General features: G+C 38.3%; 1 protein-coding gene across 1 annotated transcript; it reads left to right on the top strand.

The window, feature by feature from the left end:
* The first annotated feature begins 1,444 nt into the window (after positions 1-1,444).
* On the top strand, positions 1,445-13,232 carry LOC122090614 (galactokinase). Its single transcript, XM_042660251.1, has 13 exons — positions 1,445-1,963; positions 2,059-2,243; positions 3,081-3,127; positions 5,768-5,862; positions 5,941-6,023; positions 8,249-8,317; positions 8,680-8,865; positions 9,105-9,239; positions 10,545-10,679; positions 11,184-11,254; positions 11,647-11,724; positions 12,529-12,670; positions 12,787-13,232. Exons 1-13 carry the CDS (start codon positions 1,801-1,803, stop codon positions 12,895-12,897), a joined length of 1,500 nt encoding a protein of 499 aa, XP_042516185.1. The 5' UTR covers positions 1,445-1,800; the 3' UTR covers positions 12,898-13,232.
* The last annotated feature ends 3,006 nt before the right edge of the window (positions 13,233-16,238 follow it).

Genomic DNA, 16,238 nt, shown 5'->3' with positions numbered 1-16,238 from the left:
CGATCACTATTCCAACAAAGAAAAGGCAAGATACGGCTTCAGAAATCGAGGGAGAACACTTCCTTCATTTCCTTCCCTTCTCTTCCCTCTTTTCTCCCTCTTCTTTACTCCTCCCCACCAAACTCTTGTTGAAATAATAAATGGGAGAGAGAAAGAGAGAGAGGAGTAAATGCTATTTATACATTGGGTTATAAATATCTACTAAGGCTTGTTTGGTTTTATCATTCTATGGTCCGAAACGCATTAAATCGCGATACCGGGAGAAGTAGTCGGCATTATGGAGTCCACATGACTTCGTTACAATGGGAAACCCAAAACATGCGTGCTCACCTAAGTTGGGCTTGCTGAGGCCCATGTTTCCCCACAGGTCACACTTGGGGGTCACACCTACTAGTGACCACCCACCAATTGGCCAAAACACCGCCAACCTTGTTGGATTTTAATGGAAAATGGGTTATTAACGTGTATCTCACTCTTGCCACTTGTCGTGGACCAAGTTCTCACTATCCAATAAGATAACATACCTTCCCCTCGTGCATGGCCTTATGATATGTGCAAGGGCAAGGCTTAGGCTTGCGAACCACATCGGGCACCGGCTCAATCTTGTTCGACCATCTTGCATTTGATGTCACCCTTGCTGTCATATACTATAGGGTACTTGCATCAACCCTTGCCAGTTCGGAGCCTGCACGACCAAACCAAACCAACCGATCAATAAAATGGGTTTATGAAGCAGTGCTCTACATCATATGTCTACATTGCATTCCAAGCTTCATTTTTCCCATGAGATTTTTAGAACGGTTTCTTGTTAGCTGCTCGATTTGTGTTGGAGTGGTCCATTTGAATTTTATCGTAATTTAAGAGAGGTGAATGTGGTGGTAGATTCCTTTTAACTTAAATATTGTATATCTTGGAACCCAATTCGCATTCACTGGCTGTACCAATAGGGGATGTCATGGTATTAAGGAAAGTGCACATGGAGGCATCCATGAGTCCATGACCCTGGAATTGAAACAAATGATTTAAAAAAAAAAAAAAAAAAAAAAAAAAACACACACACACACACACAGCTGTTATCGGTCCAGTTATTCCCGTCGATTTTAACTAGAGTTGGTACAGACCCATTTTTTGAAACCTTAATTGGTGAATCAATCCAGTTTCCTACCACTCCCACCCCCCATCCCAAAAAAAAATAAAAAAACCCACAGCTGATCTATCTCTTCTTACAATAGGCCTTTTATCAGACATCGTATGAGAATGGTTCTCGTACAAGGATCTGATCAAAACTCAGAATCAAGCTGGTCAAGATGAGGGGAAAAATGAAAAAATTGAAATGGGCCAGTTCGGTTTTAAAAACCGAGAACAGACCTATTAATAGGAGGTGTAACTTGGGCCCGAAGAGCCTGAACTCACTCGAAAGCTTCCCCCGAAAATTTCCGGGCTTGGGGTGAGGCTTTTCAGCTCATAGGAATGGCTTGGGCCCTGAAAAGTGAAAACCCTGCCTGGCCAGTTTCATATTATTCTTGAATCACGAAGCATCGATTCCCTCCAATTCTGGAATATCTGGCTGTTGAGCAAAACGAAAACGAAATAAAAGGCGAAATGGCTAAAAAATACCTGGTTTGCGCTAACTTCGCTATTCTCTACTAAATTTAGAGGCCATTTTTATCCCTTCGGACCCTTTCTTATTTTGCTTTTCGATCGTTATTTTCATTCTCTGCAACTTGTAACTCGTAAGTGATCATCTAATATACTCTTCGCAACCTCATTTGAGTTGTGGAAGAATCCAATTATTCGTCAATGGCTAAAAACGAAGAGCTCCCTGTTCCTGTTTTTTCCACTCTCGAGTCGGTCTATGGAAGTGGTTCTCAGCTTCAAGAAGCTCAGATTCGATTCGAGAAAGTAAAATCCAAGTTTCTCGAGGTTTTTGGTTGCCAGCCTGACGTTTATGCTCGATCTCCAGGTATTTTAGTCTAATTCGATGTTGTTGTGTTTTGGAGCATTCGAAGATTAGAAGATTTGGTAGAGTACTCAAATGCTTGTACATTTTTCATGTAGGTCGAGTGAACTTGATCGGAGAGCATATTGATTACGAAGGATACTCCGTGTTGCCGATGGCTATACGTCAAGATACGATCGTAGCTATCCACAAACACGATGCTGGAGAGTCTCCAAAGCTTCTTCGAATCGCAAATCTGAATGATAAGTATACCATGTGCACTTACCCCGCCGATCCGGATCAGGTATATCTGTTATTCTTCCCAATTTCTTGTCTGTATATTTCTCTGCTCATATATTCTGCGGGCCAAATGTAGTTGAGGTTCCATCAATCGCATAATTTGAACTTCTCGTGTTCCAAAGTCATGGCAAATTGCTATGTGTATTCCTTTATTTTGGATCATAAGCTCCAAGGCCTGTTAGTCAAGAAACTACATGTTATTTTCACTTATGTTTTTGAATTCCTTGTATTTTGTACCCACTGAGAATCATAGGAAATTCAGTAACTCGTCCTGTGTGCGAAAATGCCTTTGGGCAGGGTGTACTGTTTCATAGATTTTCGTCCCTTGGCTAAAACTCCAGTGTTGAGAGTTGAGACTCGAGTTGAGGTACAGCCAACGCATGGACCCTACTTCCTCATCATTGAATTGGTATAAGCGATGTGAAATCTTTAATGTTAGCAGGCAGTGTTGATCCTGAATTGGGTTGGACTGAGCTTATCCATGTTAAAGAGCTTTAGAGGCCGAAACGCTTAAAATAGATTGAATTTAAATGGCTTTCTGCAGGGGGGAAGGTTGGTCCTTCACGGCTTCACATTCAGTTTCTTTGTCCTTTGCTAAGATAGATTATCCCAAAAGCTCGAGCTGTTAAGTAAGGGCCATGACAATGTATATCAACACTTTACAGCAAATAGTATGATATCAAACAAGCATTTACTTAAAAGACTTAATACATTATGCCTTTATATGTACTTAATATCTTCTTGTGTAATTTCTATTTTTTTTTATATACTTCTATCATCTTTTCCACTTGTCAATAACTTCATAGCATGTCAGAACATATGATCTTGTTCATCTGTGCAGGATATTGATTTGAAGAATCACAAATGGGGCCACTATTTTATTTGTGGGTGAGACATGACACTCTCACAGGAAGCAATACTCTCTTGCTGTATGCTATGTGCATTTTCTATAAGTTATCTGTTCAGTAGAGTCCAATTTTCATGAATCACTAGAATAACCTGTTTGTGCGTTTAAAATTTTGAATTGTTTTAGAGGTATTAGATGTGGTGTTCGACGATTTAAGTTTAACAGTTAAGGTATTAATTTCCATTTATGGCTTCTATTTCCTACTAAAAAAAAAAGGGTAATTTACAATGCCACCCCCTGGAGAATGCCAATATTAGAGGGACACCCCCTCTCTTTCACCAAATTAGACTCGGACCCCCTACCGTCAGTGACTGTTAAAGAATACTATGAAATGACGTTTTTGCCCTTATGAGTAAAAAACAATGAATCCAACAAAAACAAGAAGGGAATCAACCAATGGAAGAAACATGAACCTAAGAATTACAAGAACTGGGAAGGGAAAAAGAAATGAATTTTCCCAATTCTTCTGCTTCTTCTCCTTCTCTCTTAACGGTTTGAAACGTCAACAAACCCATTTCTTCTCTTCGCCTTCTCCTGCCTTCTTTGCTAACTTCGACTCCTCTGTTGCTCTGTTTCTGTTTCTGCGTCCCCTGTTTTTTAATTTTATCTAATCCCCTTTGTATTGTCATCTGAAGCTGATTCAGAAATAACCCGTTTCTTTGTTGATTAACAAAGATATATAAAAGATAGAGGAGCTTGAGAATTAGAAAAGAAAACCATGGTTCAGGGACCTGCGTCTCAGAAGAATCGCTTTTTGGTAGATAAAAAAGGTAGCCGTGGTGAGCTCAACAATTTGGATGGTCTTCAAATTTCTCTATCTGGTTCTGTCAATGGCAATGAGGAGATTGCTGAGGGATTTGAAGGCTCCGAAGCTAATTTTAAGCATATTAAAGTAATGGGTTACCATCAATAGGTACGAAGAGATGGAAGATATCAAGATATCTAATGATTCTTTGTTGGTTTTGTACTTCTGGGCTTGAATCTCTATCCATATTAAATGGGGGAATTTGATCGTTCTTCAAAAAAAGAAGAGAAGAAAGAGTTTCATTTTCTTTTTAATGCCCTCATGACTAGTTTGTTCTATTCCTCTTTAATTCCTCCATTTTTGCAGGTTGAGGTAAAAAATGTTTTGGAAAAATCCAGTCCTCTTGGATTAACACTCAGGAAGACTCCATCTTTTCTAGACCTCATAAAGATGAAGCTGTCTCGGGCACTGAAACTTTGTCTCGATGCTGATATCATCATCTTTCACCCCAGGAATCTCAGAGAGTTCAATTGGGATCATATCCCTCAAACCCTTAATATGCCCAATCCCTTTGGCTACTTCTTCCCTAACAGCGCCTCCACAAGTGGCTCCTTATTGAACACGTTTCCAAGGTGACCGATAGCGCAAGGATGCTTCGGGGGCTCGAAGGAGAGCACACAAGTCATCCACCACGATAACCTAGTCTCATTGGGATCAACTTTATTGGGCTTCTTCACGGCATACATGTTGAGATAGCAATTGTGAGACTCGGCACCAGTTGCACAACCATCGCCGCCACCACCAGAGACCTTTATTCGAAGCAATAAATGGGAGAAAGGGATAATTAGGGAATCGAAGAGAGTGGAGGGGTTTCCCGGTGAAGAAGATGGAGTTAAGGGTTTGCGAGGGAGGAGGGAGGAGGGAGGGAATTATTACATGGGCATTTTAGGTACTTCACATTTAATAAGGGTATTTTAGTATTTAAAATAAAATATAGTAGCTGACATCAGAATATAAGGTATATTCCTTAACAGTGACTGACGGTAGGGGGTCCGAGTCTAATTTGGTGAAAGAGAGGGGGTGTCCCTCTAATATTGGCATTCTCCAGGGGGTGGCATTGTAAATTACCCAAAAAAAAAAGAAGCAATAATCAATTAATCATCTTAGTTGCTGAATGAAACAGCCACATTAACACACATTGTAGCGAAGCATTCAAGCTATTTTCTCAATCTTTCTTGTTGTTTCAAGCCTGAAGTAATGTTTGCACTGAACAACTTTAAGTGCCGTGAGGCCTGAAGTGCATGTCTTGTTAAAGTACATAGAACATGGTTACTTTATTTCTTGCACTTGTTTATGAGCAGAATGTAGCTGTGATTTCACAAAGTTAGTAAATATCACTTGACATACTATATTATATTATATTTGAAAATAGGAGAGCTGATTGGAGGGTAAGGATCCATGTAGCCGACACCATTTAATTGTGATAAGGCTGAGTTGTCATTGTTGTAGAAAATAGGAGAGGATGATTTCAAATGTGAGGTGGATGACCGACGTTAGTTAATGACATTAATTCTTTTATTTTATATTTCTCTTCACCAAAATTTGTGGGCACTATTGCAACATGTTGGTTCAAAACTTGGAAACAACCTCTCTTGTGAAGTAGGGGTAAGGCTGCGTACATTTGCCCCTCCCAGACCCTACAGTAGCGGGAGCCTCGTGCACTGGATTGCCTTTTTGTCTTTACCAAAATTGCCAACTTATGTTCTTGATTAACCTTCCCATATTGGTTACTATACCAAGAACCGTAATAAATTAATTATATAAATTTAAGAACATTTGGGCCTATTCCCCTATGAACTAGTCTCTGTTAATGCAGGTACAAAGGATATTATGAATTTGTTAAATTGAAAGGCATAAATGTCGGTGAACCAGTTGGACTTGATATCCTTGTTGATGGGACAGTTCCTACAGGTAATGTTCACTGTCATGACTCTTTAGTTGCTTTCTCAAGAAATAAGGTCTATTTCATGTGGCATCTTGTTCTCGTAGGTTCTGGACTGTCAAGCTCAGCAGCATTTGTTTGCTCTTCTACTATTGCTATAATGGCTGCCTTTGATGTGAATTTCCCAAAGGTATATTTTTATTCCCTTATAAATTCTAACTACTGTGTTTTATTATTTTCCAAAGCTTAAAACATCTAGTCTTGTAATTGAATCTCCTAAAGTCCCCACCCAAGTGCTGTCACAACTCACAAAAATATTTTTCAAAATTTATAACGTAATTAGTTCAGCATGATATCTTCATATTTATATGATTTGGGAATTGTATGGTATTATCAGAAAAAGGAATCACATGGATTTTATTTTTTATAATTTGTATTTTTACTTGAAGGGAATAACCACCCCGCACATTTATCACATTGTACTTTGATTGGATGAGGAGAAATTGTCTAGCATATTGGTGGCATTATTGGAATGCTTTATTTTATTTTAGTTCTTTGATTACCGAAACAGACAGATTGAATGAAGTAATTACTTGAAAACTGGACCATACTGGAAGATTTGAACTGTTTCTTCCAGGACCACTAGGATTTGTGGTGAATCAGCCCTGTGGTTGGCCTTTTCTCTCAAAGTCACTGACCAGGCAATGCATTGTCCTAACCAGATGGTTGAACTGGACGATTCTTCAAAACAAACATATATACTGTGCAGTGATCTTATATTCTTAGTTATGCATGTAAGATCAAACACCAAGAAACATGAATAATAAAGAGACAATAGATCCGCACGACACAGAGATTTAACGAGGTTCACACACCAGGGTGGTGTGCTACATCCTTGGGCGAAGAAGAAGATGATTCACTATGCAGAAGAGAAATTACACCCTAGCAGCGGCGAGGAAAAACTCGCCCTGAAACCCTAGCTCGAAAAACCCCAAAATACAATGACTTTATCAACAAGCAACAGTACATTATATATACTCCAAATTGCGGGTCGACCCATCTGGTCACGGTTAATCCAGTCGAACCATACCCGCACCCCCATAAGAGATTAGTGATGGGCTTTGGGCTTGGGCCTATCGGCCCAACCCCTTTGCTTCCATCACAGATCTCAGAAAATTTCCCATTCAGGTCGCCACCAAAATATGTCGGATTGGGTCAATCTTCAAAACGGGTCAAGAATTCGAGAAAACTTAACAATGCATTGTACACATTTTACTTACATAAAAATATCTAAGCTATTATGTAAGTTTCACACTAGCATTTTGCCTCTGAGTGACAGCTTTGGTTGCTCTTGTCTTACCTGCTTAGGAGAACAAATTCTCTTGCAGTACAGCAATGGATTTATCTCTTTCTCATCATCCTTGTCATGCCAAAGAAATTCTCTCTTTCATGCTTCTCTAATTCAAGGCATATTATCAACTTTCTGTTCAACATGTATAATCTTTAGTTCATTCCTATGTTGTCAAATCACACCAGAGGCTGAGCTGTTTTCGGCTGCTGGTCATAGTCCAATCATCTGTCTGGTCCAAAATTTGATCTCAAAAAAAAAAAAATTATATATTATAATAATTTAAAAGATGATAGGGATATAAGAAATTAATAAAAGACAAAAACCTTAAAAAAAAAAAAAGGGGGGGGGGGGAGAGAATACAAGTGAATTGGTAGCTGGACCTGGTCCAGAACCTGCCACTAGGTGAGCGAAAAATAGCACATGCAGTGACAGTTAAGTAAAGATGGAAACCTCCTTACTTTGGACCTAGCCAAATCATCCACTATTAATTTTCCTTATCATGGTGTAAGGAGACATATTTTTAACGAATGGAGAATAGAGAATAGACTTGTGCAGTTTAAGTTGTCTCTTATCCTTCTTTGACTTCCGTTTTGAATTCTTGAAATGCTTTTTTAACTTATTCATTCTTCTTTGGTAGATCAAATAGGTTCTTAGAGAGCCTGAGGCATTCTGTTACAATAAGCACATGTACTAACCTTACGAATAAAAAAATTTGTATTTTTTCTAATTGGTTCTCAAGAAGCCCTTAATTCTTTTCTTTTTGGGTGTTGAAGTTCTACTGCTGAAATGTAAAAGTACATGCTGATTTTCAGGGAAATCCATTTTCTATAGCTTCAATTGTGGCCTCATGTCTTAAACAGATTCGTGCTATTTGTGTAATATCAATTTGCTCTGGGGCTCACTGCCTATTAGTTAAAATTTTTCTGACCACTGTCTGTTACCCTTTACCAATGATCATACTTTCTTACTTACTATTTATGCTGAAGATTTGTGCCTTGGACTTTCTTACCTTGCATGGGGTGATTGTTTCTTTGACATTATCTTGGGTGTGGCTTATTTTACAGAAAGAAATTGCCCAACTTACCTGTGACTGTGAACGCCATATTGGCACACAATCTGGTGGTATGGACCAGGTGAGATATCTCTTGCTGTTTTCATTCTGATTTTCCTTTTTCTTCCCCCTCTGGTGGATTGCGTTTAAACAAACATAGCTAGTAGCTAATAAATGGCTAGCTAGTATTTTCTTGCCTGATGGTGAAGTATTATTATTAATGTTCTGCAATGGGACTTGATTTGTATTTCTTTACATTGCCTAAGTTCATGAAGTAAGGATATGAAGATATGAAGAGACTCACTTCTTGATTATGATTTTATCACGTTTCCCTATGCTGTCTGATTGATTATTATTTTTTATCAATTTCCCCATGCCTGCAAACATTTCTTATTTGCAGATTTGAGTTCCAAAATTTACTGGGCCATAATTTTTTATTGGCAGGCAATTTCTGTCATGGCCAAATCTGGGTTTGCAGAATTAATTGATTTCAACCCAATCCGTGCAACTGATGTGCAACTTCCTGCTGGTGGATCTTTTGTGATTGCGCATTCCTTGGCAGAATCCCAGAAAGCAGTAACTGCTGCAACAAATTACAATAACCGGGTTGTAGAATGTCGTCTAGCAGCTGTAAGTGCTATTATAAGGTCTTCTTCTCAGTTGATTGAAAAATCCATAGTTTGGATAATCTGATCTGGAATGATCCAGGTCTGTATCTTAGAAAAAAATTTACCTTTGACCAAAGCTTAAATTCATGCTCATAACCAACCAGACTTTGGTTATGGGTTGATTAACTGGTTCAGTTGGATATTTTGAGTTCTACAATGGTACTAAATTATCAACAATGCATTTTGTCAAAACTTCTGCAGATTGTTCTTGGCATAAAACTTGGAATGAAACCACAAGAGGCAATCTCCAAAGTGAAAACTCTTTCTGATGTTGAGGGATTATGTGTGTCTTTTGCCAGTACTCGTGGCTCTTCAGATGCTGTCCTTGCAGTCAAGGTGTCTATCTGTTTTTCTTACTCCTATTTTCTTTTGATCGCTTGAACTTTCTTCTATATTATATTTTTTCCACATTATACTACTGCTTTGTTATTCCCATGGTTCAATTATTTATAAGCTCAACTGATTTCGTTTTCTTGCTTTTTGAACTATTGTTAGTTCGACCTGGTTCATGAAACTTCATCAATCTAGCTGTACCTGCTGCCCACATTTCCACTTTAAAAGAAAATGCTTACTCTGTTATTGTGATGAAGCCGAAGTCCCTGATGCTTGGGAATTATATGCCACTATGGTAGGCCACCCAAGTTTGTGTGCATGAATGAGAAGTGGAGTGAAATAGAACTGATTGATAACACTCTAAGAGGATGATGCTGTTGGACTGTTATGGTTATCTGAATAGTCATCATGAATGGTACCTTAGAGGAAAATAAAGAAAAGGAAAGAGAAGAAAGAAATAGGAGAGACAAAGATAGGGATGATGAACCTATTTGCCACTTAGATTTGTACAACTAGTACATTTAGCTCAAACTAATGTTGTCAATTCAACTTATGGGTGAGACTTAACTGTTATGTTTGTCTCGAATTCTTGACCCGTTGGGAAGACTGACCCGCTCCGAAATATTTTGGTGGCAACCTGAATGGGATTCCCCCCCTCCCCCCGAGGTATGTGGTGGTAGTAGAGGGGTTGGGCCATCCCATTGGATCGACCTGACTTGAAGGAGTATATATATGTACTATTGTCTTGTTATGTATGCAAGTGAGATTTGGGGATTTTCGTGTTAGGGTTTCTGGGTGAGAGTTTCTTGCTGTGATTTGGGTGTTCTTGAGAGATTTCCACTGTAACCTTTCTTCCAACATAGTGAATCATTTTCTTCTTCGCCCGAGGACGTAGGACACCACATTGCATGTGAACCTCATTAAGTCTCTGTGCCTTAGTGAATCTGTTTTGCTTTTCTTCGTTTTTCTTTGGTGTTTGCTCTAACACTTACAGCCAGGTTATTTTATCAACTTCTGTCACAAATGAGCCCAGAATATATCTATAGGTGAGACTTAACTCCAGGTTAATTTATTTTACGAGCTAAGAAAACACTAAATCATTTAGAAGGGCTAACTCTTTAATGGCACTTGGGGACAAAACTTGTCGAAAATATTCCTAGTTACCCTCTGAACAATTAAAGCCTAACAAACTACAAATTCTGTGCTGCTGTTCAGTACTATTGTATTGCATCTTTGCAAGCAAGCCCTGGACTTTTCTGTCACTAGTTGAGTGGTCTCTTTATTTACCGATTCATGTCCTTCTTACAGGAATTCTTGAATGAGGAGCCATATACAGCTGAAGATATTGAGAAAATCACGGAGGAAAATCTTCCTTCAGTCTTGGGCAATGATCCAACTTCATTAAACGTGCTAAGAGCTGCCAAGCACTTCAAGTTATATCAGGTATTTCATTCGTTGTGAGCCCTGTTCTGCAAAATATTATGTTTGATTTTGTATTCATTTCAACTCCTGCTTCCTCTAATTCCCCTTCTATTGAAGTAAGCCACTGAGGGATTTCACTTTTTTGTTTAAACAAAGTGATATTTCATGATATTAAATTCTCTTCTGTTATCATGTCTTACTTTTCTTGATTCTGGGATTTCCCCCTCATCTTTTTGGATGGTCCAATTCCTATTTATTGAAATTATCTTTGATGATACACATCTGAGGAGTGAGGACCATCTCTCGCATTATTTGAATCATCTTACTTCTTAATACTATTTGGCTACTTAATAAATCAGCAGTTGAGTTCTCTCTGCATGGATACTGTCCGTCTCTTTCTGAAAATTCTCATTTGGCATTTAGCTTGATCTGAAACACGTGATCATTTAATTGATTATTCAACATGTTATTGATTATAGAGTTTTTTCAAAGTAGTGCTAATTATGATTGATGTTTATGTTTTAGCGAGCCTCACATGTATACTCCGAAGCTAATCGTGTTCATGCTTTCAAAGACACTGTTTTGTCTAACTTAAGGTGCGTTTCATTTTAGAATTCTTGTTCATCTGCCTTATATCTGTTGTTCACATGCATGATATACTGTCAGCGTCCTGTTTGTCTCATTAGCAAGCCTGCTACGGCTCATATGGATATGTTCCTGTTGGCTCCTGACATTTGTTTAAGCTTGGGATCTCTATTCTGATTATAGATCTCCAATCTGTCACCCTATTATGATTTCCTTTTGCTGACCAATATTATATCCAACTTCAGGAAAGACGAATGATTTTCTCCAGGAATGATGTCACCAAAAAATTTTGAAATCTATTTATGATCATAGTGTCTGCAGAAAAATTAATGAGCATCAAGGAGGGGGGTTGGAGTTACATTTCATGTTTCTCAAGTTCTGATTCCTTGCTTCTGTGCTGTAGTGATGAGGACATGCTAAAAAAGCTTGGTGATCTCATGAATGAAAGCCATCACAGCTGCAGTGTTCTCTATGAATGTAGGTAAGTGCTCAATATTCCACTTGCATACATGATTCGGATTCCTATAAATGCAAATACTCATCTTCTGTGGCCATGTGAAGAGATTCTGCGTAAGGAATCCACTCTTGGGAAAGGATATATCCAGTTCCTTAGATGCATTCATGACTTGTATATTCCAGTTAAGGGGATATAAACATCTATATTCAACCAAGTCTTATCGTGACTGCTTAGGTTTGTGTACAAGTCATGTACCATCATGAAACTATTGACACCATAGGCTTGCACCATAGTTCCTTATCTATTTGGTACTTCCCCTAATTTCCTGCATATTCATTAAATCCCTAATTGAATCCTTTCTAACTCTGGCCCCTCTTCAATCTCAATATCAGAAAGTCAGCTGACTCTCCTTGTATATGCATTGTATCTTAGTTCCCAACTTCTGCTTGCACAGTACGCTGACGCTGAAAAATGCCTCTCCACTTCATCACACTCATTTGGTCATCCACCCAAATCTCAGATAATTAAAATGAGTTCATTTGTGTATCTCTTGATCGTGAATCTTAATTATTTCCTTTTTTTCCTGTTTTTGATTAATTTTGTCATAGTCACTTCCTTAAAACCTACTTTTGGTTTGAGAATATGATTTGGTAGTGCTTTGCTTGTTATTAACACTCCCTGATCCCATCAGCCAATCCATGGTTATATCAAACACAAATTCGAATATCAAACTCACCCCCCCAAAATTTTTTTTTTCTTCTATATCTTCTATTTGTCAATTGTTTCTTGCTTAATAATTGTTTTTTCATATTTATCTCCTCCCCTTAGCTGCCCAGAATTGGAAGATTTAGTAAAGGTTTGTCGGGATCATGGAGCTCTCGGAGCAAGACTTACAGGAGCAGGATGGGGTGGTTGTGGTGTAGCATTGGTGAAGGAGAATATTGTCTCACAATTTATAACCAACTTAAAGGTTAGTAGTCATGGGTTTCCTAGACTGGAAATTATGCTTTCAATAAAAATTAAATCTGTGATGTCCTGCAATTCTCTGTGTCATTGACTTGAATTTTGAATGCTTACCTATTTCAGGAATCCTTTTATCAGTCAAGGATCGAAAAGGGGATAATCAATAAAAATGATCTTGGCCTCTACCTATTCGCTTCCAAGCCATCTGGTGGCGCTGCAATAATTAAGTTCTAGTCTCTCTTTCTCTCTCTCCTAAACTCTCTCAGATTGAAAGAATCTAACTTTGTGAAAACCTTTGGCGGGCTCATGGATTTAAAAAAATCAGATCAGATTGGCCGATTTGGGCAGATCCAGACATGCTCGGGCCAAACCTTGTCCGGAAACTAGGATTATGGAGCCGATCCAAACCCATTTTCCTATCTGGTCCTGGTTGAAATTGGCCGAGACTGATCTAGATCCTGATTCCATGTTTTTAAACCCAGGGCTAGCTGGATTCATTTGCCATAGACAATGATCTGGCTTTTCTTGTTAATTTAAATAAATCAAATCAGCTCACATCATTATCTTAAGAATTTGCCCATTTTCCGACAAAGTGACTGGGTAGGTTTTACGCAATTGTATTGGAAACTTTATCATACGCATGAAGTATCGTATACACAATCTGGACATAACCTACACTTTTATACCATAAGCCTGACAGTTGACCAATCAATATATAAACAAAAGAAAAGAGTAGCCCACATTTATAGAATTTAAATTGATTTTTTGGGGGAGAAATTTTTAATAAATAATTTGTAAGGACTGAGGAGCGTCACTAGACTCACTACTGCTAGCTCATAGATTATTCTTTCAAAAGAATGTGAAAAAGGAAAGATTAGAAGGAAAATGGAGTCAAAATGCACCTCTTGTGTGCTCATTTGCTTGGCATGGAAGATGCCATTGCCTGCGAGTAGTGTGTATATCCCTTGTTCAAAAGAAAATTATCAAAGTCAACTTGACATGTTTCAAAATAGGAGGGTTTACTTTTTGAAAATTGCTTAGCTTGATTTTGGTTTTGCACAAAGTTTCTCAACCGTGAAGGAAGAGAGGGTTCTAATGTGTTTCCCCCTCTCTCCCATCGATTCTCAACTGTAAACTAATGCCCGTTCACCATGACATCAAGAAATCCCCCCTTATGAGACCAAACCAAAGAAAAGGCAGCGTATCTCTTGTAGTTAGTTAACTTAGATTTTAAAGTCAAATATATTTTTTAAATCCATTTTTTTTAGGGTTTTGGCCAATATCATCTATTTCTCAAACGAATCGATGGAGACTAATCTTGGAACTAAATCTGAATTTTAAACCATGTTCTTTGTTAAAAGTTTGTATCCATTGCTCCCCAACGTCTTATAATGAAATGTTCAATGGTTGATCTGGCCATTTTGATCACTGAACACACAAATGGCAAAGCATGGTGAAAGTGAGAGTGAAGAGAGCCTTTTATCAACCGATTATAAAAGGTTGATTGGTTGTGATAAAATTCAACGGTTCACTTTAGTCATTCGGCCGGCGGAGAGCCATTGATTGGGAGAGCTATTGAAGGTGATGCAGAGATGAGGGTAGAGGGTGAAAATGGCTACCAATAAAATTGGAGATATATTCAGTTTTCAATAGAAATGACTAAAAAATATGAAGCACATAGAAATAGGGAGTGTGAAATGATCATCATATCCCTTCAGATCGATGCTCAAGCGTGTACTCTTGTTGATTGGTGTGTTATGTTCTTAGACAGAAAATATTATCTAGAGAAAAAAAAAAAAAGTTCTATAAAATGCAATATGGTCCCTATATCAACGCATAGACTAATGAGAATACTAATATAAACATCAATGAAGATAATATTTCTACTTTTCATAAAAAAGAATGGAATGATCAAAAAACATAGAAGCCACACTGCTTTTCACGCTCCTTTTCCCCAATAGGGACATCAGGTTCTGTATGAGATTGTATCGTTGTGTTGCTGAGGCCAATTTCTATCACCCATGAATGAGTCATTGACATGTTTCAGAATTCTTCATCTCTAGTGAAAAAAAAAAGTGGTGGGCCTCTAAGCACAAGTTTGTGCCTTGTGGACCTCCACAAACGTGCACAGTTGAACCATTTGACCTTGACTCGACCTGCTAATGAGTCGCGTCGTGCCATAAACTTTAATTTGTATACGCATATGCTCCCATTCAAAATCCATCACCGTCCCTATCACTCTCACTGCTACAGTATTAAGCTCCTCTATCTCTATCTAAGGAGTGTCAAAACTGGATTTGGCTCTTCAATAGAGAACTCAGGGATTAGGGAGTGACCCCTTAGCTGGGATGACCTTGAATAATTGATCAAAGACTAAAATCGGATTGACTCGCTATTTTTTGAGTATTCATATGTTTGGTTGTAATTAAATGGACATCTTATCAGACTGATCAATACTATTAATCGATCAAAACTTTATCTTTATTTATGCCCTTGTGTGCACTCTCATTGGTCCCCTGCATCATGTTGAGGCTACACGATTAGATAACAATCTCTTGCTCTAAATATATACATGCCTTGTCTATAAGACCTACTTTAATTAATGAATGATACGAGAAAGTTTTCCTATAAGTGGTGAATCCCTTGCGCCTAGAGATATGGGAGCATGAAATGATCAATTTGTCTCCAATAAAAGAAAAAAAACCAATCCTATAGATGCTCTCTTGTGTACTATCATTGACTCTTACGCACACGATGGAATCACACATGTTCACATCCTCTGTAGCCAGCAATGAGATGCGATGAGTGTTGGACAGCTGAGAGCATTTGGGGCACATGCTCCAAAAGGATCTCAACCGGATTTAACTCTTTTGTGGCACAACATGGTGTTCAGTGCGCATCCAATAGCCAGAAATGCTTTGTAAGAAGCCCAAGATAGTTACACGTAATTCAAGACGTTTCTAGGTATTGAATACGTGTCAGACACCATGTTACACCATAGAGGGGCCAAATCCATCCCAACCACCCAATGCTACGATTCTCAACTGCACTCCTCACATAAAACTAGTGTTGGGCCTTAAATTGGGGGATCGTTAGGTTCAACAAAAAAACCTGACTGTATCATGACCAGCGAATTGTGGCTCTATGAAAAAAGGGAAAATAAAAATTTAATAAGAATGCATTTGATAATCATTCCATCCTAAAAATGACGTTTCGTGCCAGAATTTTTCATTTCTATGTGAAAATTCTGTTGTGAAATGCAACTCAATGTTGGAACATGGATTTCGTTTTTATATTTCCGTAAAACGAAAAGATGTCAGAATAATTTTTTTTTTTTTTATGATTATCAAACGCAGCTTAATTGTCATTGTACGACGGATCACAAACACGTGTAGAGAGAAGCTGCGGATACTTATCCATATATGACCATTAAGACGGTCAGTACTTTAACATTAGAAATTAAACAGGTGGCAGAGAGTGGGGATGGGGACAGCTGGGACCCAAGAGCTCTCACCGACGGATCATTCAAAGCGAATGTCTCTCTCTCTCTCTCTTTGGCTTTTAATATTTCTAAC

The sequence above is a fragment of the Macadamia integrifolia genome, chromosome 10 (assembly GCF_013358625.1).
Source record: "Macadamia integrifolia cultivar HAES 741 chromosome 10, SCU_Mint_v3, whole genome shotgun sequence".
Taxonomy (NCBI): Eukaryota; Viridiplantae; Streptophyta; class Magnoliopsida; order Proteales; family Proteaceae; genus Macadamia; species Macadamia integrifolia.
This window is presented reverse-complemented; position numbering and strand designations above follow the sequence as displayed.

Bases quoted from the DNA above. Each gene is read 5' to 3' on its own strand.
- LOC122090614 (XM_042660251.1), top strand. From the start codon at position 1,801: ATGGCTAAAAACGAAGAGCTCCCTGTTCCTGTTTTTTCCACTCTCGAG. The intron at 8,318-8,679 runs GTGAGATATCTC...TTTTATTGGCAG, and splicing joins AATCTGGTGGTATGGACCAG to GCAATTTCTGTCATGGCCAA. The intron at 11,255-11,646 runs GTGCGTTTCATT...TCTGTGCTGTAG, and splicing joins ACTGTTTTGTCTAACTTAAG to TGATGAGGACATGCTAAAAA.